This window comes from Motacilla alba, chromosome 7, assembly GCF_015832195.1.
Source record: "Motacilla alba alba isolate MOTALB_02 chromosome 7, Motacilla_alba_V1.0_pri, whole genome shotgun sequence".
Lineage (NCBI taxonomy): Eukaryota > Metazoa > Chordata > Aves > Passeriformes > Motacillidae > Motacilla > Motacilla alba.
The window spans coordinates 12,578,994-12,602,200 of NC_052022.1; the positions used below are offsets into that span (position 1 = coordinate 12,578,994).

The 23,207-nt window shown below is 45.8% G+C and overlaps 1 protein-coding gene across 5 annotated transcripts in view; it reads right to left on the reverse strand.

Moving 5' to 3' along the window:
* Positions 1-11,210, reverse strand: part of MRAS (muscle RAS oncogene homolog) — a 38,600-nt gene extending 27,390 nt beyond the window's left edge. For 2 of the 5 annotated variants that reach the window (XM_038142530.1, XM_038142529.1), the window contains exon 1: positions 10,589-10,717. Coding sequence is in view for 3 of the 5 variants with exons in the window: in XM_038142528.1 (XP_037998456.1) it covers positions 8,202-8,275; positions 10,589-10,724 (210 nt within the window). In the remaining 2 variants the exon portion in view is untranslated. Of the gene's footprint in view, positions 1-8,201; positions 8,276-10,588; positions 11,146-11,192 lie in introns of those variants that run through there. The other 3 variants (XM_038142528.1, XM_038142527.1, XM_038142526.1) reach the window with 3 other exon arrangements.
* Positions 11,211-23,207: the final 11,997 nt, after the last annotated feature.

The window sequence follows — 23,207 nt, forward strand, 5'->3', positions numbered from 1 at the left end:
TCGGCTGAGAAATTCCAAAGAAATGTTTAGGTTCTGCCATAAGACCCATTTTTAATTTCCATCCACCACACAGCTCTGAAGTACAGCTACCCTGCTGCAAAGTTGTATCCAAGACAAGACACTAAGGTCTCTTCTCAAAACCAGTGGGATGCAGCATTGTGTTGCTCTAGCCTTAGGGTAGACCTCATATGCCATTCCTATGTATGTACAGTGCCATTATTTTTACACATCAAGCAAAGAGATTATGGATTAGCGTTAGTCTTGGCAATTCATATAAATCTCCAATTTGCATCATATTTTACATACCACATTCACAGAAACAGCAAAAAATTTGGATTTGTCCCTTCTTTGTACTGCAAGGTTCTCTGCAAGAGAACCAGAGTTAACACGGAGTTATCCTCTTATGCTTCAACACTTTCAATGACAATTCAGACTTCAAATTTTAAATAAAAAACAACTTTTGTTTTTTATATCAACCTAGCGAGTGATAATATAACATGGGGTGATTTAACCTGATGGAATCTTGACACTTATCTGCATATAAAAATATCTCTATTAAAATCCTAGATAGAGACAGCATGGATAGCAACCACTTGAAAAAAATAAAATAAATAAAGCCCCAAAGCATTAAGGCCTTGTAAGGGACAAGATTACTTTCATCCTGCCACAGCATGTTTCAATTTAACCACTGCATCTCTCAGCACTTTTGGTTCATATTCTTTTACCACACAGAGACACAAGTTTGGTATACGCCCAGCCTTAGGAAGGGGAAATGGTATTTTGGGTCACCAGTTCCACCCACCCCTCCACTCAACAAGGCTTTTGAAGTGCACCAGTCCCAAACAGGAGCCAGAATACATTAGCCTGGGGTCAGGAGGGCTTGGAGAGCCTGAGGTTGGGAGATATTTAAGGAATTTTTTGGGTCCAAGTGGCTTTGCCAGCAAGTCCCCTGCCTCCTGCTGCCCAAGAGGACACCCTGCCCAGAGCTGCTGGCATGTCTGCCCCAACCATGGACACAAGCAGGCATTTCCTCAGCCCTTTTGTCATTGCCTTGAAGGTGGCAGGCCTCCAATCACTGCCTAAGTTCAGCAGCTCTTCAGTGCTCTGGCTGAGACAACTCCTCTTTGTCCCTTCTCACCTCTCAGCTGTGCCAGTTCATCTTCATGAGTCTTCCCAAGCCCACATGAACTGCATCCTGTTACTTTGCTCTATTCTCTTTTACCCCAAATCAGAGAACTGCTCCCAGAGTTTTGAGCAGTAGAAGGACTTATTCTTATGCTGCACAAAACCAAACAAATGCTTCAACACAGGATATGCCCGAGAACACATATGCCCGAAATTTTTCTGCTTTGCTTTGACAGCCTAGCATTTATTTCCATATTCTTGTGGGGCTGGTATGTAAACAACAGAGAGTAACTTGCTGTGCTCAGGAGACCTTAAAATAAGAGTCCTAGTTCTCTGTCCTCCTGGAGCCAGTAAGTCATCCTCCTGAGGTTCAAAGAGTTTCTGGAACTCATAATTCAAAAATCCATGGAATAAAAACAGGGTTGCTGGAGATCTTTACCAACAGAAAAGTAGGTTGAAACTGTTCTGTTATTTAATAATTCAAATCCCAGTTGCCTAATTAAACAGTGCCTTGCTATATTGCAAAAAGAATAAGGAATTATATATTCTCTTAGCTAACTTGGCCGATTAACATGAAAGCCTTTTCATGCTCCACAGGCATTTGGTCCAAGTAGAACTTTTGAAAACAGACTTAATACTCCACAAGTAAATCTCATGTAACAAAACCCTTGCTGCTCACAGGACTAGGGTGGTGCAGCAGCTTGTCAGCATCCTTGTGCTTCCTGGAGCTATTGTGCAGGATGCACAGAAGAAGTGATGCCCAGCAGAGCATCTTAACAGAGCATTCAGTATCTATTTGGACCTGCCCAAAGCTCAAGAAAAGCAAATAGTCTGCACAGCTCCTCATGCCTGACATGTTCCTTGTTTGCAGATTAGATCAGAAAGCATCCATAGCATGTGGAGGAAACAAAAGTCTCTCTCAAAGCACTCTGCCCGTAAGCCACAGAGTATTTTCTTAGGGAAGTGATGCAAGTACTTATTCAAGTCCACCTCATCCTACAGCTGATCACAACCTCTGGATGCTCGAATTCCAAGCTATGATCCTTCCCCAGCTACCACCAAGGTCTCTTCAGGTGAAGTGCAGAGAGTGGGCCCAGGCAATACCTGCCTTGTTCTCCAAGGGCAGCTGTGTCAGGTGCAGGCAGGTACCTTAACAGCGAGATCATGCACTATTCTGAGAGCTACAACAGCAGTGTTTGACCTTGCACTGCTGCACAAAAACAATTCACAACAGCTGAGGGTTTTTCCAGAGCACTGGGGCATGTCTCCTCCTGTTCCAAGGTTAGTTAGGGATTCTTGTCCCTACGAAACACCAGCAGCCACCAAACCAGCCTCAGTCTGCAACTGCAGTCAGCAGCAAGCACTACTGAGCCAAACGGATTCCTTCAGTGATCGCTCCACTCCCAGTTCATCACCCTGCAGCACAAGTTCTGTGGATGCCCTTATGACTCTTTCTGGGATTGAGTGCTTGGGTATTGAATAACTTCTTCCAAAGAGTCCTGCTTTACAGACATGTGTTCCCCACCCAGCAAGTGTTGCACTTAGGCTGGTGACACCAATACCTCCATAGCAAGTATTACACAAGGCATCAGCTACATATTTTCTGAAGATCACAATCTCTACTAAACTGCCAGCTGTCTATGCAGACCACTCAAGAGCTATCTGGGTATGCTAAGTACAGATGACAGACCCGATAATAGTGTCTGAATGTGTCCTTAGAGATTAAATTCCATCTGCATCCTGTTACTTTTCATTTGGTACCCTTTCAGAGTGAGTGTTTCAACAACCAACTGGTAAAGAGCTTGTATCACAGGATCACAAGTTTACAGGAAAAAAAATCCTTTAAATGCTTTCCTGGAGTCACCAGGTACCTGAAGACATGCTACAGTGGTGTTTTAGCAGTTCTTTAAGTGGGAAGGCCAGTTCCAGAAAAAAGTGGCTGTGATTCCCACTACACTGATGTCCATTAACATCCTTTTAATCTGAAATGGGTGGGTCTTTGTTCCAGCTATTGCCTATCAGGCTCACCATGAGGCTTAGTGCTTCCAGCAGTGCAAAGAGCAGATTCCTATTCAAAAGCCTTTCAACCCTTCTTATATTTGCAAGATGAACAAGTATTTGTTTCCATAAACCAGAGCATGCCTTGCACTGGAAAACAGAAGAGGTTGCAATAGTGCACCACTCAAAACTATATCAAAGGAAGATTAAACACATTCATTTTCATACTGATATGATCAATTCTTAAAAAAATCACAAGAAAACAAAATAAAAAAGTCCAATAAAGCTGAAGATTTCACTTTATTAATTATTTTTTGCTCACTTCAAAATCTCCTCCTTCCAATAAGTGGATTATACAAAGGATCTGCTGAGCCTCTTGCTGTTGCCAAATCTGCATTTTTTGGACACATGGTGCTGTCAGGGTTTGTTCACAGGGTCCCTCTCCATACTCCATTGCTGGTTCATCCACCACTGAAATCCTGATCGCAGTCCTTCCTATAGCTGTGACAGGAGCTGAGGCATGCTGGCAAGCAGACGCTTGGAAAGCTGAATTCACTGGCGCTCTCAATCAGAGCGCAATTTCATTAAAGAACTTTTATTTAAAACAAACTCCAACATTTGCGTTTCATAATTAAGTGGAAGCCAACTGAATTAGTGTCAAGACATGCCATAAGTGAAAGCATCCGAACCCTGGCATCCCTGTGAACCTAGCCAGCTCTGAAAGGAAAGCTCCAGCAACTCTCCACAGCAGACCCTGACACTACATCTCCTTGGGTGTGCAGGAGAAGCCAAGACATGCCAGGCTCTGCCTGCTCCCACTCAGAGTGCAGGGTACCCATTCCTATGGCGCTGCAGGCATGGCCTGGGAGGCACAGCAACATTCCTGCCCTGGCAGCAAACCAGGAGTGACTTCCCAGTGGCAGAGTAATAACCACTGGGAGCAAGTCAAGCTCCTGCCTGAGCCCAGGGAAGTCGACAGCACTGAGCGCTCCCAGGTTTCCCAAGAGGAATATTTCACTGTAACCCACACACAGTACATGACATGGGCCCCAAGCAAGGCACTTCATGACTTACAGCTGACTTCAGCAGGCTTTAGTTTGATCCATAAATCCTCTAGACACTTCACAAGAATGTTGCTCAACTCCCACTGCCTTCAGCCTCACAAGAGGTAGACATAAATACTTAGCATTAGCATAGCTCCCCATGACTCATTTTTTCTCCTTTTTAAATATAGCATCCTATAAATGTGGATACATTCTGAGCAATAAAACTCACATTGTTACTGTTCATCATGCAACTATAACAAAGAATTCTTCCTGCCAGCTTTGGACAACTTCCTTCACCGAACTCCAAACACTGGTGACCCTCATATGGCTGAGATGGAGCAGTGGAAGCTCTGCTCCATCAGGGAACCCAGGCAGCACAGGGACTCAGCACTGTGGCAGCAGATGTGCAGCTGGGCAGGAAGCTCCATCATCAACTCAGCCACTCATATCAACTTTATAAAGAGGAGCAGAGCTGGCTCTGGGTACAGGAAGAGCAGGGATTTGCCAGAGGGGAACATAGTTTCAGTAACTGAGAAGCAGCCTGTGCCAGCCTTGAGGAAGCCACTCACTGAAGAAGTGGTGGTGGAGGCATCTCTAGCTGGAGGATGTTCCCCACTCTTCATCTTCCCCAGACACACATCACCCCCCTCCCTCCATCACCAGGCTTGAGCCTTCTTCCTTAGAAAAGCCAAACCCACATTGTCTAGCCAAGCAAATGCCACAAGCTGCTTCAGAACCACCAAGGAAGAATCAGATGGGGAAAGCATGGACCAGAGCTTGTTAATTTTGATGGGGATCAAGACCCAGTTTCAGCACCCTCCTGTCTGTCCTGCTGCAGACTTTCTTGTGTGATCAATCCCTCATGCTGTGTTTAGCTTTACTAAATACTTCAGCTCCCTAGCTGTACAAATGAGATAAATAGCAGGTCCCTATCTCACAGGTATGTTGCAAAATAAATAGATTTTGCATTACAAGTGTTACAGGAATGCTTTAAAACTTGCACAGGTATCAAGACTAATCCATCACTGCTCATAAAGAACCCTAGGACTGATAGCAAATTAAAATCTTACCTACACAAACATTAGAGTATGCAAGACTGTTTTCTTAGTTTATCTGTTTCTGCTGATAACCATGTTTGCCCCAGTGACTTGAACTGTTCTAGTCACAAGCTGTTTGAGTTAAGTGCACCAATTCCTGTCTAAAGAAACACATGCTTTGCTCTGTCTACAACAACAGCTGAGACATCAGTCATCCTCTCAGCTGTCCTAAAGACATAGCTGGAAATGCATGCCCATATCCATCCTGCTGTCAGGTGACTGAAAAGTACACTTTTACCTCTTGGGCCTCTCTACTAAGATTACCCATGAGAATTTATTTATCACAGTATTTTTCTAATCGTTTCTCCAACACTCTTATTTAATATCTGAAATAAGTGGAGCAGCAGAGCCGCTGCTCTCATCCTAGAAACTGGCATTTTAAAGACAAGATAAACAGAAGCCTTTGCTTAAAACTTCCAGGAGTGTGTGTAGCTTAAAAAGCTAATTCCTTTTTAAAGTAATGACTAAGACTTTGAGGAATCTAACTCCCAAAGTCACACAGGTAGTTTTGAATATGTTACCCTTTCACAGTAATTATGCCATCAAAGTTCCAGTCAAAAGCTGATGAGCGTTACTAATATATGATGATGAGAGAGCCTGAACGTGAAAGACCTTCTTGGTTTATTTACACTCCAGTAAATCAGAAAGCACACCAAGACTTATTTTCACATACTAGAGTAACAGACCTGACCACAAGGGACATTTAAGGAGGTTAACCCACAGCCCAGGGAGTAGGTTTACTGTAAACTGGCTGCAAGCTGATGCTGTTGAACTTGTTTTCACTGTAGATGATAGAAACTTGGAGCAGCTGTTTGGACTTCAGTGGACTAGCACCAGTCACTACATAAAAGAGTGGTCTGGCCCATTACCTGAATCATTACAAGTCACCATTCAGATGCAAAATAGTCCCCAGGCAGTCCTCAGTGACATTTATCTCTAGACCAAGAACAAGGAAGATGCAGTCAAGAGCTGGGATGAAGAAAGAATAAACCATTTTTACCACCTTGCATAAAGTTATATATTTGGTACAACATTCTTTGCAGAAGCAGACGTTCTCAAAGAGAAGGCAAGGCAGGCATTGTGTTATTTGGGAGAAAGATGAAAGAGTGCCAGGAGCTTTTTAAGCAGCTCTGTAGCAGAAGAAAGTACAAGAAAGTAGTTTAAAATTTTACTCTTGAGCCTACCAATGTCAAACAAATTCAAAGGTTAACAAAATTTAGCCAAAAAATAATATGTAAATTGTACAAGCACTGAACATTTCTGCTGGTCAGTTGTGGCCAGAAGAGAAGTAGCAGGAAGGGGAATCCCATCCAAGACTGTCTCAGATGCCTTCTGAAGTATCTCAGCTATATTTATGCTCCCAACACACCCCACAAAGAAATAACTTCTACTACCCCATTTCAGAAAGAATAGTGGACTTAGTGAAAGGCAGGTTCATTGGTACCGATAAGAGTTGCTAACCTTAGCCTACCTACCTTTGGCCAGGTTGTGACAGAAAAAGTACTTGGGGGCAGTTTCCCATCCCTTCACTGAGCTCCAGCAATTGGGCTGGTGCCTCAGATGGAACCTATCTGCCTGTGCAACACTAAGCACCACTCACTGGAAAAGCAGTGTCTGAAGCAGTAAAATTGCAGGAGAGTCAGTAATGAGTACTACAAGTAGAACAAAGCGCTCAAAAATATTGTTAACCTCCCCCAACCCTGTCCCTACCCAGTCCCTCAATCGTTATTTCAGGAGACATATTTTTGTACAATTATTTCATTATCTAATGGCAAACTGGCTGCCCATTCTATCTCTATGCAAGATTTCCATATATATTACTCCTCCACTGACATTTTCTCACACATACACATGCAGAGATCAGCAATTGCTCCACTACATTCTCAAACAGAATAAAAGAGCGATAAATCTCAAAAAAACCAAGTATGCCAAAAAATTCAGCATTTGAAGTTACAGCTGTACATTCATCCTCTCTGCTCAGAAAGAGCCAGTATTGGCTTATTGCAAATATTTTTGAAGTAGACAGTGTTGCTCTAGATTTACTTTGGATACAGGCACTCAGGATGTGACCCACTGGAGCACTGGAACTTTGTTTCCCCACAGAGAAAAATACAGCCAGTGACATTCAAGTAGAACAGGAAGGCTATTCTTCCCTGCCCAGTAAGTATCTTCTCTCAAGCACCCCTGTAAGCAACAACAGGAGAAAGAAGCAACAACTCCACCAAAGAGTGGGCTGATGTTCCTCCCATCTGCCAGTCCCACGCTCATTCTGTTTTCACTTGGACCAAATCCTCCCCCCTTCTGCTTTAAACCTCCTTAAATTTGGGTGCTTCATACAACAAAAATAATGTCATCCATCTTTGCAAGGTTACTTTCAAGGCACATTTCCATATTTTTTAACACCATTCTCTTCCTCAGCCCTGCCTTAGAAGCCTGAAAATTAATTCCTTATTTTTCTCATTGAATCTGTCCCCTGAATCCCGATCTACTTATCTATGACAGTAAAAGCTTATGTAAAAACCTCCACCATGCAAAAACACTGCCTTCTTCATTCCGGTGGATTCATGTTAATATTCTCTACCTCCAGAGTCTAAAGTACTCTCTGCATTGAGAGCTGCACATTCCCATGCTGAGGTGCAATCCTTCCTAACTCCCCCTATGCAGGTAAGAGAGGTAAAGGGATGAGCCGTCAGGGAGAAGTTACAATGCTGAGAAAAAGCAGCTCCACAAAATGCAGGGACACTGGCTGAAGGCCCTGCATGACTCCAAAGGCTGAGCAAGTCTGAATCCAGAAGCCACCAGAAGTGACAGCTTAGCTGAAGCAGTGAACAAACAAATAAACCAGACAAACCAAATTATTAAGAGTGGTCAAGCTGAAGTCTGGAGCCTAAAACTTTTACAGGGCACACTGATTCATCCTAATGAACTGACTCACCTGGAGCCAGGAGGGATGCCAGGCTTGGCAGCTGTGGGTAGAGGTTCTTGGCTTGAATCCAGCTACAAAAAGGACTTCACACCCAAGGAAGAAAGATAAAAATGAAAGGGCAGAAATGAATAAAGCTTAACAGTTTTGCTCAATGAGCCTTCTAGAATTAAGAGAATGGAGTAGAGCTTCTGCTCAAATGTTGTCAGCCCTGAAACACCACTAGGAGCACACAGTGCAGCTAAAGGGCCAGGGAGGACTTGGGTACAGGACACTGTACTTAAAGAAGAGCCTAAGAAACCCCAGCACAATTACAACAATAATGAATCATCATACCCATTTTTCCTATATCCACCTGCCTTACATTGCCTTTGCCAATGACAACACCAGCTCACGTGCAGGACTCATCCTCCTCCTTCCAGTCCCCAAATGCCATTTGTCCACCAGTGCCAAAAAAAAATGGGTGGGAAGAAGGAAATCCTCTCTAACCACCTTCTGATACAACCTTATTCCTCCCTGGTGTTAGCCTCAGTCCCAGGTTAAGAAAAGAACATCCAATGAAACACATACCAAAAGTTCCCCTCAAAGAAGGCAAGTTTAGTTTCTGGAATTCTTAGCATTCTCTGCAAAAAATTTTGAGCTTGTGAAAACACCCACCAAAAACTTCAATAAATAGAACTGTCTCTCAGATCTAATTTCTGAAAAGAGGTGCTGGGCCAGCTCTGACCCTAGTGCAGATGCTCTGGTTCAGGAGTGATGCTGTTGGGGTGTTTGGACCTCTGCCATGTGGGTATACACTCTGTCATATTGGATATCTCCTGGAGTGGAGGAGCAAAATCAAAACCAAATTGATGTAGAACTACAATATGAAGCTATTCATACCTATTTACTACATACACTATTATTTTTAAGGAGATGCTGTCATCTTGGTATTTTCAGCTCAAATATCTAGAAAGAAATCTTACCTTTCTTAGGCAGTCTAAAGCTCTACTACAGAGAGTTTTTCTTTAAAGCTGTTGCTTCGTAATTTCCTTGCCACACCCCTTGTTCTTTCTCTTATCTTTCTCCTAGCCTTTCTTAAATTAATAGTCCCTGTTTTTGCAAATCTGTTTTAACAGATTCAGAGCAAGAGACAAGTACCCTTCATAAAGACAAAGAACAGTTTTAGGCATTTGAAATGCGTCTCTCTTGTGCAGAAAGAGCCTGAGCTAACCAGGTAATTTCAGAGTGAAAACTCAGAAAGCACATCTATAGATGATACAACTATAAAGTTGATTCACTTTTCTTAATATCAACTCTTGTATGAACAACAGTTTCCAGGTAAGACGCAGAAACATTTCCAGTCAACAGCATCCCTTTAAGCCTGCCGACAAAATCCGAACTTAGATGATTTAAGCTACCTGAGGAGTTGGTGGCTTAGATTTTCGTATTTCCGTGGCATTACTGGAGATCAGCGCCAGCTGACAGTGCTGAAGGACTGCAGTTCCCTGTGCTGGGAAAAAGCCTCACACCGGGGTCAAGGCTCCCCTGTGCACTTTGCTCTTGTAAGTAAAAGCCCTGTCTGCACTCGGACCTGCCGGTGTGAAGTCCCAGTTTGTTGCAGGACGCGATCAGCTCGCCCAGGAGAGCCACTGGAGCAGAGGAGTGCAGGATGCTTGAGTGATCCACTCGAGGGCTAACACTTAACTTGCTCCTCAGCTTGCAGCCAGCGTGTCTTTATCTTAGTTTCTCTGTCTAAGGAAGCAGGGCTTTCTTTATACGTTGTTTCTAGGGCTCTAGAGCCATTGATTAAAGTAAATAAACAAACAAAAAACCGACAAGTTTTCTTTCTAATCCCCATCAATCCTAACCACAAGGTCTGAAAAATCCTTGTCCTATCTGTGGTTCAGATTTTGTTAAAGCAGAAAGTATAAAAGCAAAGTAAAAGTAAAGTAAAACCAGAAAAAAAAACCAAAACAAAACAAAAACCAACCAAACCCAAACCCGTACCTCCTCCTCTCCTTGCTTCTCTGTAATTGAAGATAGCATCTCTATCCTTCTAAAAGTTATGGAAGCTTATACAAAGTACTAAGCGATCCAAGAGCAATTTTAATGTAAGATAAGAATCCTCGCCATACCCAGAACACATCCAAACACACCCGGGGTAAAATTTTACCGTGACTCTGAATCTGTCGCGGGGGGAGTAACCCCTGACACAAAACCCAACAAACCCTCAGCTTACAAAGATCTTCCATTACACCGCATAACTCAGAGCGACCCCTCTCCCCAGCGCTCACCCCGGAGAAGACACGGACCGCACGGCGTTCCGACCATCGCGCCATACATTTCCCTTCCCCGGCTCCCGGCGGGGCAGGCACCCCGAGCCCCCCGCAGCCCACCCGCCGCACGGAGCCCCGTACCGTCCGTCCCTCGCCCGGCGTCCGGCGCTGCCGTGAGCGGCGGCTCCGCGGCGACAGCGCTTTCTTCCCGACACCGAGCTGCGGCCAGGGAAAGCGGCGGTGCCCGGGGCGCGCTGCTCCCGACGGCGGGGCTCATGCCAGCGTGGGGCGCCGCATTTCAGCAGGAATCGCTGTGGGGAGAGGAAAGAAGCAGAGGGGGAAGCCCCGCCGCGGTTACCACCGGGTGTCACGGCGGTCCCGCCCCTCCGGCGGGCTTGTCACGCGTGGAGCGCCGAAAGTGCGCGGCGCTGTCCCGCGCCCCGCGGGGGACGGGCAGAACGCAACCCGAGTTATTGTTTGCCTGGCCGTATCTCCCCCCGGCACCGCTCACAGGACGGAGCGGCCCCACTCCCCGCCCGCTCACCCAGGCTGCGGGGCCGCGCCCTCAGCCGGGCAGCGCCGGCGGCCCCCGCGCGCTCCGGCCCCGGCGGCGGCGGCCGCGCAGCCCGCGCCGCCATCCCTTATATCGCCGCCGCGGCTGCTATAAATAGCCCGGCCCCGCCGCCGGGGGCCGGGCCGGGCGCCGCCGAGGGGGATTCGCGGCGGTGCGGGACCCCGCCGTCACCTGCGGCCCGGCGGCTCGGCCGCGATGGCCCCGCGGGCCGCGCGTGGGTGCCGCTGTCCGGCGGGCGCGGCGGCGGCGCGGCTCCCGGGGGCCCGGGCCCGCCGACCCCCGGCGCGGCAATGGGCCCGTCCGCCGCCGCCGCGCGTTAAGGTGGAGCGGAGCGGGGCGGCAGCGGCGGCGGCGGCACCTTAAACCGCTCGGGCCGCTCTCCCCGCCCGGCACCCCGGGCCCCACGGGGCTGTGGCTGAAGGGGAGCGGACCGACCCGCCGGCCGCGGGGTTTGTGCAGCCGCCAGCAAACGAGGAGGAGGAGGAGGAGGAGAGTATACAGCCGGTTCTGTCTGATGGACGGGGCAGCAGCCGCAGGGCACGGACTGCTACAGGCGCCGTTCACGCCGCAGGAGCACGGCACACACCGAGCCTTTGGGAAGCAGCTACTATGCGCACACAACTCCCCTTCTCCCCCTCCCCCATATATATATACATACTTAATATAAGGAAGCTTCATCAACTTTAATCCCAATAAGAGAATTTATGTTTAATGCACCAGAGCTCATCCTATATAGCACTCGGGGAACACATGGGCAGTGGTTACTTTTCTTACCCCTCGTTTGTGCCCTTGGGTGGCACTGGGAGGCAGAACCAAAGCAGCACTTCCCATGCCACCTGCAGGCTCCTTTGCCACCTCACACCTTGCACCTGTCACCAGCAAAAGCTCTGCTCCCGCACCTACGCACACTTACTGACACATGCTGCCCTCACAGAGGATGCTGGTAATGACTGTGTGGGAATAATCCATGGCAGGAAGGATGTGTCCTACCACAGGAGCACCTTGGGCACAACCCTGGGTGGTGCTCAGGGACAGACCGAGTATCTACAGCATCTCAGGGTACATTTTGGCCCCTGCTGATTTACCGTGCTGGGTCAGGACTTAGCTCCCTGGTGGTGTGCAAAGCAGAGGTACAGGAACTCAAAATGGTTCTTAAACTCAAGTGAACAGTCCCAGCTCTCCTCCTGTGCTGAATTAGCATTCTGTTCACTCCAGTAGTCCCCAGAAAGATCTACCAAAGGAGTCTGGCACAGCGCTGCAGCATGCACGGAACAAGACAGCCTCCGTGCTATCTTTCCCACACGTGTAAGAGGCAGAGACAAGTGAACTGCCATTTTACAAACAAGATCCTTGAGTATCTGCCTCAAAACCTGCATTGGTCCAGCAGCATGGAAGAGGTGAGAGGGAGCAGACCAGGAGGAATCCCACAGGTTTCCGAACCAAACCGTGGGACAGATGTGTTTTCTTCACATGAATTGACAGCTGGGTTTGTAAGATATGCATTTGTCAAAAGGAGTCACATGTTTACACCTGAATTTGGTGTGAAACAGCTTCTCTGTTGGTTACAAATTTTCCCTCTGAGACAAATCAGTCTCCTTATCTTCCCAGGGCAGACTGCAGTGCAGTGATGGAGGCAGCTGGCTACGAGGAAACTGGTTTTTGCTATCAGCACATTTTGCCACCAAGGAGGAATTGGCAAAGCTGCACACAGCAGGTCATTTATACACCCTCAGAGGTGTGGAAATGCTGTCACTAAATGCTGGGTACACAGCAGTCCTGGGACCAGTAGGCCAAAGATTTCAGGTTTAGATCTTTAAATCTGAGCATCCAGCTTTCTATTTGGGCATCTTAAACAAATCACCCTTCAGAGCTACACATTTTTGCTTCTGTGGAGATAGCTGCATTTGCCAACCAAGCCCAATATTCAGACACCTAAACCTGAAAATCTCTGATGCATTTCGTACCAAAGTCAGTAACACTTGACAAGAAAAGCCTGTGGCCTAGCTCCTGTATGTCAGGTATCCGGGTTATTGCTCAGTTCTCAGTAGCCTTCCTGCCCATAAGAAATACTAAAATTATGGATGGAGGAAAGCCAAAAAGTCCTCTTTCAATTCCATCCAGTATCTGGAACAGCATAAAATTTCTTGTAGTGCGTATTAGTTAACAACACTGCTAAAGAGGAATTGCTGCTGTGGTTGAGCGCTTGTACAACACAACTCCTATTTAAGTGCATTTTTGTATCCTGCTGAGTCACCCCAAGGAGCCCTCAAACAAAACATCACGTTCAGTTTGACAGCAGAGGCAGTGGCATGAAGAGCCTCCCCTTTACCAGCCCTCCCTGGGGGGTATGAGTGCAGGGTGGGCGACACTTCAGACCTTGGAACGAAATAGAAAGCTAAAAGAAAAAAGTGCCTTAAAATTTCAGCCAGCATTTCCCCCATACAGATTTAAGCACATGACATTTCCAGTCTGTTTCAGCTTCAGTGAATAGATTAAAGTGACCATACAACCTCTGAACCCCTCAAGTCAGATTATACTTCAGGCAAGCTCTCACTAAATCAGAGGATGCATTATGTATGTAGCATAGTATTTCACTATTAGGTCCAGATGAATGTGGCTGTTTATTATCCCATATTAAAGCTGAGTGGGTTAGTGCAGCATGAGCCTCTTGGCTTGTTTTGTTGGCAGCTGCCTTTTGGGCTGCTGGGGACACTTCCCTTGCCCAGGCTCTGCAGCAGGAGGTTGCAAACACGAGGGTTTGCACAGCACCACAGCAAGGCAGAGACTATTTGCACTAAAAAAAAAAAAAAAGTTTTCCTTGCAGGAACAGTGCATTGGGTAAGATTTTTGTCAGTACAAGTTCCTATTGGTGCCATATAGCTGGGGATAAGAGGTCACTTCAGGGAAGTCAAAGGAGGGAGATGGGGTTTGTGGGGATGCAGTGGCCCTCCCAAGAACTAACCCAAGGTGCTGCTGGCATTGCTGCCTGGCGGACAGGCAGGTTGTGCTGGAGCAAGAAGCTGTACCTGCCTACACCCTGCGGAGATAAATGCACCATCCTGCACCAGATTGGATCTTGCTAGAGCAGAGCCCTGCAAGCTTGACCCTCGGTGTTGAATTTGGAGAAGAGCCCAAAGAGACCACAGCCTGAGCCCGGCCAGATGGCACAATCTCAAATGAGCTGCAAAGGAAAAAGCTGAGGTGTTCCTACACTGCCAATTGACTCCAAATCTACATGAAGCCAATGCAGTAGCTTTGCTGCCACTGTGAATCCAGTTGGTCAGAGAAAGCAGATCACACCTTCAGGCTATGGATGAACACTATTGCTTCTATGGACTAGGAACAATGAAGCCATAACATAGTTTAAACAACTGAAATTGATTTCACCAGATTTCTCTGGTGCTTGGCACAGACCACGGTGAAGCTACTTAGCAGTAGAGGACATCTAGTGATATTCACATGCAACTACATAAACTCCATAAACTGATAAAATTTCTCATGTGACTTCCTCAGAGTAAGCATGGCTGGAGATGGGACACAGTGTGACTGTGACAGCTGCAGGAGGGCTGGGACAGGCTGACCATGAGCACCCTCTATGAATGGGTCACAAAGAAGAAACCTCCTGAGAGGCTTAGGGAACATACAGTGAGGGCACAGGTAGGAAGCTTAGGGGAGCTGGTGGTGCTGCATCTTTTAAAGAGACATTACAGGGGAGTGCAGAGCTTTTATTTCTACAGCAAAGACCATGCAAACTGGGATACAGAGATTAAAAATCGGTCGTTTTCTTTCAGGAGTCTTTGCTCTTATCTCAATTTGCCTTTCATGTGACTCATCCTGAGCACATGCTGCAAACATCAGCCTCAAGATCAAGATTTTTTTTTTCTCTAGTACAAGAGATCAGCCCTTTCTCCATGCCCTTTTACAGCCTGCTGCTCTTTGTTCTAGGAAGGATACAAAGGATACTTCCCTCCTCCAGGTTATTTATAACAGGGGATTCTCTAGAAATGTTTTTCCAGACATACTCCAGGCCTAGGATCAGGAATTTGGCTGTGAAACAAAGAGACTGCCAATTTGGTTTCTAAAAAAGCAAGGATTGGCAGAGCTTTATAAAAGAACACACTTCCCTAAGGAAATAGACTCCTTTTATCTGACACTTCCTGTGAATGAAATTATTCCCATTAAGATCACCATTAATTTAGGAGTAAGGGCTACACATTTGAGAGCTCACCATCTTGTACTTACTTCCATGTCAGATGCACTCAGTTTACAAGTGTTGAGGAAAGGTGGGACTTTTATTACTCCTAATAAAACACAAGGAAAATAAGTTTCTGCTGGCCAGATTAGGTCCTTGGAAATAGCTGTGCAAAGTTACAATGCCTACTCAAAATGCAAAGGGTGGTGTTGAAAGGCATCAGTGACATGAGAGAAAGAACAGAGGAAAAGGCTGCATTAACACCTGCAACAATTGTTGATTTTGTGCCCTTCATGCATTTATGTTAATTATCAATGGACTATATTTAGCAATCATAAGACCAGAGATGGAGCCGCCCCAGGTCTTTGCTCTGCTCTCCAGAGGGCAGCTGGTGGCTAGCAGAGACTGGCACAGCTCTTAGAGATCCACAGTAGCTGCTCATAGAAGGCAGGAGTAATTTCTGCAGCACACTGAGTCATTGTAGGAAGGAGACTGAATCTTACCCAATTTCCGAAAGCAGAGGAGCTCTAAGCTCTCTTGTGATGAAACAAAAGCTGGCAGAGCACATGTTGTTATGTGGCAGGCAGGGAGGCCACTTGAGACACATTCAGGAGGTCTTCATGTGAGCAGCAGTGAAGGACACTTCAGAGGCTGAAAGCTGCTGGTGTTGAGCGGCGAAGGCACAGTGCAGCTGCTTCAGTACCAGAGAGCCACAAATTAATGTGTGATGTGAGTTTCAAGGCAGAGGAGATGAGGAAATCAATGACCCAGACAGAAGAAGAGATAGTGCCAGATGAAGCCCGATGACGACATTTCCAGGCAATTTGTTCACGCTGCTGGGTGAGCTGCTTGGAGAGAGATGGAGCAGATTAGAGATGACTGCGTATACTTTGCCCAAGAGCAAGACTGTGAGATTCACAGTAGCAAGGCCTCGGTGGCTGTGCTACCTCCATGCAGAAATATTAATAACTGCTTCTCTTAGCTATCAGAGCATTAGCTCCAGCTGATTTTACTTTTGTGCATGAAAAAAAGCAATTACTTTTCCTCTTGGGGATTTCATCCGAGGGTTGTACAATGTCGGACGATTATGTGTTCACTCACAAATACAGTTTGGTGAAAAAGGCAGGCTCTCGGGGGAATTTGAACCTGACAGGACACATGTCAATCAGAACGCTAGCAAAATTTAGCTATGAAAATCATGTTCAAAGGAATGTAGTAAATTCAATTTTACTGGGAGAAAAGTGACACGGGTGTCTTATGTTGCACTGGCAGTTCCAGGGCATTAACCTGCAGAAATCTGACCTTGAACAGGAAGAAAAACTACCTAATCTGTCTAATGAATAGATTTGGTTGTTGCTCAGGTTTCTGGCTGGACTCACCACACATCAGGAGCTCAGGAACAGAGTTAAGCTCAGGGGAAAGACAAATGGTCATGCAGACTGGCTGTGTGCTGCAAGGCATGAAGACAGGACACGGCAAGTGGAAAGTGAAGTAACTTTCAGCAGTTTTCATTTTAATGGTCTCAGCTGCACACATAGAAGTGAGTTTATCTTCTGGGACTGCTTGAGCTTGGGGCAGGTCTGTTCATCACCACATCTGAAATGCAGCAGCGTGGTGTGCTCTGGAACACACAGTGTCCTAACCTGTGACTCCAAATTCAAAGCTGGGAACACACTCTGAGAAATATTATACTGGGAGAGCTGAAACAGCTGCAGTTGGTCGTGGCTCTGTCCTGCTGCTCTCTAGAACCTCCCTACAAGTTATTTTTTATTCCTAAGCTCATTTCAGTCATCTCATCCAGTAATCTTATGCATCTTTTGGGCTGCTTCCGTATGGTTAGAACGTAGGACAGATGATCCCCCAGGAGAAGACACAAGACAGGCTTAGCAAGGAGACTAAGAAAGACAAGCCCGGGATTTCCCAGATCTCTGTCCTTGCACCTGGAGCTTATTTCTGCTTGTGCTGCAGGCAGACCATAACTGTATGCACAAGTGCTGTGTGTGGGTGACTCTGCCCACGTGCTCTGGAGTTGCTCTCTCTAATCTGCCCTGCCAGTTACTGAGGGCAATACCTTAATAAAGCTGTTGAACTTGTAGTGGCTGTCAAACCTACACTGGTACAGGGAACCTGCTCTTGTCCCTGTTCACTTGTATACAGAGCAGAATGCTGTAAACAGAGCTATAAATACTCCTGTGCCCACTGAATGCTCGAGGTCAGAGCAGATCAGCATAGCAATTCCTTCTGGCTTTGAAAATAAGCTATGAATCAATGCATTCATTGCAGGCTGAGTATCCCTGGAATGAGGCTGATAGTGCTGCTCCAAAACATTGGCACTCTGGGCAAGAGCACTGCAGAGAAAAAAATACATGGTAGTGAACCACACAAAGGGCACAAAGCAGCCAGATCCCTAAAATCTATCTTTGGCAAGAAGTAATTCATCAGGACATTTGAATGCCAAATCTGGCTCAAGGAAATATTTATAGCCCTCTGAATGGTAGTGATTTTTATTTATAAATTATGTGTTTATAACCCTTTGAATGGCATTCAGGTTACCTTTTGGATCTCCCTGCTACATCTCCATGCTCTCCACATGAAACTCACTCTATCAGCTTGTAGTTGAGGAAGCAGGACAGATGAGAAGATGGGAATTGACCTGGAGGTGGAAAGCCAAACCTCAGCCCTAGGCAGGACAGCACATCAGTTACCGCCCTGCAAGCCCAGAGAACATACTCAGGAAGGCAGGACACATCCTACTCAATATTGCCAAGAGCAAAACCTAATGCTCTTCAAAGTCCTTCAAGCTCAAACTCCTTACACCAGGAAAAGGTTTAAATCCAGAACCCAGCTTTAGATTAATCCAGCTTGAGCCAAGCCTGTGACTGAGGGTCCAGCCTCACTACATCCTTTATGGGAAATCCCTGTAGTTACAGCTAGAAGTGATGCACCCTCTGAATCCACCTTGGATGTCTCCTGCAAGGGAGGCAGTTCTCTGATTTCTGAAAGACAGTTTTATGTGAAAAAAACAACTACATAAAAAAATCTCCAGTAAGTTCTTGATGCTACTGGCCCAAAGACTACACTCACAATGGGAGCTGGTGAAAGGTCTGGAGCACAAGTCCTATGGGAAGCATTTGAGGAAGCTGGGGATGTTTAGCCTGGAGAAAAGGAGGCTTGGGGGTGACCTTATTTCCCTCTATAACTCCCTGAAGGGAGGTTGTGGGCAGGTGAGGGTCAGTCTGTTCTCCCAGGCAGCCAGGGACAGGATGGGAGAAAATGCCCTCAAGTTGTATGAGGGAAGGTTAAGATTGGATGTTTGTTAGAAAAAAATTATTCACTGTTAGGGTGGTCAGCCCTTGGTCAGGCTGCCCATGAAGTGGTGGAGTCATCAGCCCTGGAGGTGTTTAAAAGAGGTTTAGATGTGGCACTTAAGAACAAGGTTTAGTGGTGGCCTTGGCAGTGCTGGGTTAATGGCTGGACTTGATGATCTTGGAGAGCTTTTCCAATGTAAACCCTTCTATGATTTTTGTAGAAAAACATTTCAGAGAGACTCGCCCTTGAATTCTCTTTCTGATTAATATTGTTCTTCTCCCCCTCCTTGCCAACTTAACAAACATTCTGTGTCTAAATAGGATTTTTGGTTCACTGCATGTTGCAATCAAAAGAACCTTCTTATTGACTTCTGGGACAGTCAGGCTCAGCTATTAGTGAAACATAAAAGCATTCGAACCCCACACTACTGGGACTGTGTGTAAATGGCATTACTTGCCTCCTCCTGTGGTTGTTCATGAGACCAGGACACAAAGCCTTGTCTTTTGGGAGCTGTCTTTCCTTCAGAAGCCTGTTTGCCTTTCTATCTCATAATGACAGTGAGAAATCCTTAAGGGTTTTCTAACTCCCATTCCCCAGCAGAGAGCCCCAGCAGGCAAAGGCTTTGTCAAGCAGCATATTAATGAAACAGAAAACATGACCTGAATTTTTATAGCTTGTACTTAGCAGGTCATTTACTTGTCATGAAAAGGGACATTTTGCATTGGTTGCCAATAATAGCTTCAGAAAAGGAGCACTTAGCTCTCATGCTTAATTCCCATGAGGATGAAGGGTGAGAGGAAGAGCCTCCCAGCTGCTCCCTAACCCCCACCCCACGCTGGGATATTCAAACTATGCCGAGCACTCCTCTAAAATTCTGTTGCAGGAGCAGGGGTGTTATGTGACCCTGGGAGTGAAGCCCACACACAGGGCCAGGCTGTGTCCCAGATCTCATCCTGGAAGGATTTCTTATCCTCAGTCCCATGCAGCAGCAGCAGCCCAGCTGAGCAGCTCCTTGCAGAACTGAGCTTGCCGATTTCCTGTCAGCCCAGCACGGTTCTGGCTGGTCAAGTTATCTCTCCCGGTCAGGGACGGGTCACTAGACCCAGGCAAAAAATTTGATGCAAAAGTGGGGTGATTTTCACAAGCTGTGGGGTGATTTTCACAAGCTGGAGGGTCAGGCTTTCCTCACTGTGCAAGGGGAACAGTGAGGCATGCAAATTCCCTCAGAGATAAAGATGTTCTTAAATGGGCTCTGAATCCAAACTAGCATATGTATCAACTACAAGATACATGAACATGAGAACATTCTAGACCTGTGCCAAACTTGAATCATTAGCTGAACTGTTGATAAGTGCCTTAAGTCTCTTCAGAAGGGACAAAAAGGCCCATTTCTGTCTTCTCCCCTCTCAGGTAACAAGTGACAGGACAGAGGAAATGGCCTCAAATTGCAACAGGGAGAGTTTAGATTCGATTTTAGGAAAAATTTCTTCAGTGGAGGGATTGTTAAGCATTGGAACAGGCTGCCCAAGGAAGTGGTTGAATCACTGTCCCTGGAGGTATTTAAACAATGTGGAGATGTGGCACTTGGGGACATGGTTTAGTGGTGGCCTTGGTAGTGCTGGGTTAATGGTTTGACTCAATGATCTTAAAGCTCTTTTTCAACCTAAACAATTCTATGATGACATAAGCTTCAAATAATAAAAAGGATTGGCATGGATCTCCTCACAGGGCCTTTGAGCTCTTTTAGGGGCAACAGCAATGTCCAAGAGCTGACACTTTCTCAGTGATTTCACATACTGCATTGTGAGCTGTGTAATATTCTTAGTGTCTTGTGGAGAAACCTTAAATCTGAGACCAAAAATCTTTGTGGGTCCCACTCTTTAAATGGGGAAAACTTCAGACTTTCGTAGAAAGCTCTAGGGACCTGGAAATGTCTGTAGCTTTGCTCTCAGTGAGTGAATATCTCAGTGTTTTGTCTCAGCCTTGCCCTGCTTGATGCCCCTGTTGCCATGTGGCTCTTCAGCACCTCCTTGATGTCTTCAATTAGCTGTGTCCCTTCCAAAGAAGAATACTAAAGACCAATGAAGGAAAAAGAAACCAACACCATAATATTGTTTCCAGATCTCTAATGATTCCCTGTGTGTATATCCAATAGCTTCTCCCAGTCCTTAGACCCCTTTCCTTCTCACTAGAGTGTGAACATTTGTGTGTCGTGCAACAGGACCCTCCTGGGCAGGGTCACAGACCCCTGGAAAGGCTTGTTGGGAGGGACTTGTGGAGGTCTGCAGTCCAACCTCCTGCTCAGACTGGAAGTTACTGCCAACAGCAGACCAGCAGCTGTGGGTTTGAGCCTGCACACAACAGTAGTGTGTTAATTTCCTGCTCTCTCGTGTACGTGAGCTATGTGACTGTTGGTCAATGGCAACAGAATTGGGTCAGAATATTGCTCCCATCATTCCTTCTGTTCCTAAGCTTACTTCTAAGTCCTGCTGTCATCTATAGTATTAATAAATTGTGATCATTTTCTGGAGGGCAATGAAGCTAAAGGTCAGTGGTTTCATGCCCTAACCAATTAGTAGCACTTATCACTGATTAGTGGTTTATCACTGATTGTTGAATAGCCCTTCACTCTGAAAGAGCCAGGTGTTAGGAAACCATCCTTGCCAAGAGGTGGACCCTGTCCTCAAGAGCTGAAGCAGACCAAGCATTGGCGAGGACACATGGCTGTACGAGGTAGGAGCCAGGAGTACTGACACTGCTCTAACTCGTGCAGTTCCACACACTTCATTACATATTTATGTGTCCAAGGAACAAATCCACAAATCTGTTAGGTTGTTCTGATTGATTCCTTTCACATATGAGCCATCAGACTGCCAAACGTGCCCCTATGCAGGGTCTCTAAGAACCTGGTGTCCAACCCTGTTCACCAGGCAGAATCACTGAATTACTGAATACACTCAGTACAGGAGATTTAATAAAGGCATGAAAAAACTACTGAGAAACAGAAATCATGACCATGCTTCTGCTAAGCCAGTTTAATTTTAAAATAAAAGTCTCTAAAGAAAAAATTTGAAGGGACTTATAAACAAGGCTAGCATGGCTCATCAGATTAATTACAGGACAGAGTGCATTTCAGATATTGATCTGGGTTTGGAAAGGATTTAATAAAATTAGTTAGGGGTCACTAGCCCAAGATGGAGTTATTAGTCTGGTTCATAACTTTGCTGAAGCCAGGGTACGTAGATCAGGCAGAAGTGCGAATCTTTGAAATCCACAAGCAGAAACTACCATGTGCTTTACAAATATCAAAAGAAGCCTCACTGGGAAATGGGAAAAGAGGCTCTTTGCCCCACTGTTTTACAGGCAGTTGATGGAAAACCTTCAAGCAAAGCAAATTTGAGGAGACAACCTTGCAGCTCAGTGAATGTGGCAGCAAACTGAAACTCTTTATTCAAAGAAGGACTCTCTTGGAATGGAAAGTCACTAAAATTGCCATAATAGTTGGTACAAGTCCACTCTTTTTCAGTGCTTCCTCAAGGGGAGTTGAGTCTGGAACAGCTTCAAAGGCAGAGTAATGATTTCAGCCTGAAGAGACACTGCTTGCCCAGCATCCATGCCCCACATGGACACCTCATGGGGATGCTGCTGGGATTGTGTAGATCTTCAGACTTCTGCTTGTTGCCAAGTTTTGTTAAAAGTGAACTGTTTCTTTTCAGAAAGAAATTAATGATACTGATGATATATATCAATGATGATATATGATATATAAAGAAATTAATGTTGCCTGAGCGAGGAAGGACTAAGCCCTTCACACCCCCATCCTCTCACTCACCAGGACTGGGTGGTGTTTATGGAAGGCGAGACATTTCCACAGCTATCTCTTTGCAAGAAGCAAAGCTGATCTCAGGCTTTCAGTGGATGATGAAGGATTCTGAAGTTGGAACACCCTCTGCTTGAATATGGTTGGGTGGACACATGCTAAGCTGCTTGCAGTGTTGAGGTTCCACTTCACCCTCAGTATATCTCCACTCCAAAGTCCATTTGGACAAAGGATGCTGTTGCTTGCACAGGTCTTTATATCCAATGATACAATCTTTTGAATTCTGCAATAGTCCAGGTTCCAAAGGAATAATCCAAACAGTTTGAACACATGGGGGTGGTTTGCACTGACAAGAGGCTAATGTGATCTAAAGAGATGTTTCATCATGCTGCAGTAATTCAGATTGCATGCTAATTCCATCCTTGGCTTCTTCTCTGTTACGAATGTGTCACCAAAATTTCCAGTATTCCATATCAACCACATACCTTTAGAAAATAGAAACTGCCAGTTCATTTCAAAACCAGCTGTCAAGTAATGTCAGTTTTTACTCAGACATCAGCCAAGATCCAAATCAGTGAGATTAGGAATAAAAGGTTCTGAAGTGAGCTACTAGCTGGGAACAATCCGTTCTCCCTCAGCTGCGCAAAGATCATGAACAGTTAAATAACTTGAGGGCCTGAGCACTGTTTCTAAAGCAGAGAAGCCACAGAGGAGTCCAAGTGCCATGCCTTGAGACACTTAAGAAATCATCATAAAAGTGTATGAGGACAATTCAGTGACTTGCAGAAAGAAGATAAATTCCAGGACACAAAGGCAGAAGGACCTAGTTCGACCGTGGATTGTGAAAAGTGGTCAGGGCCATTCA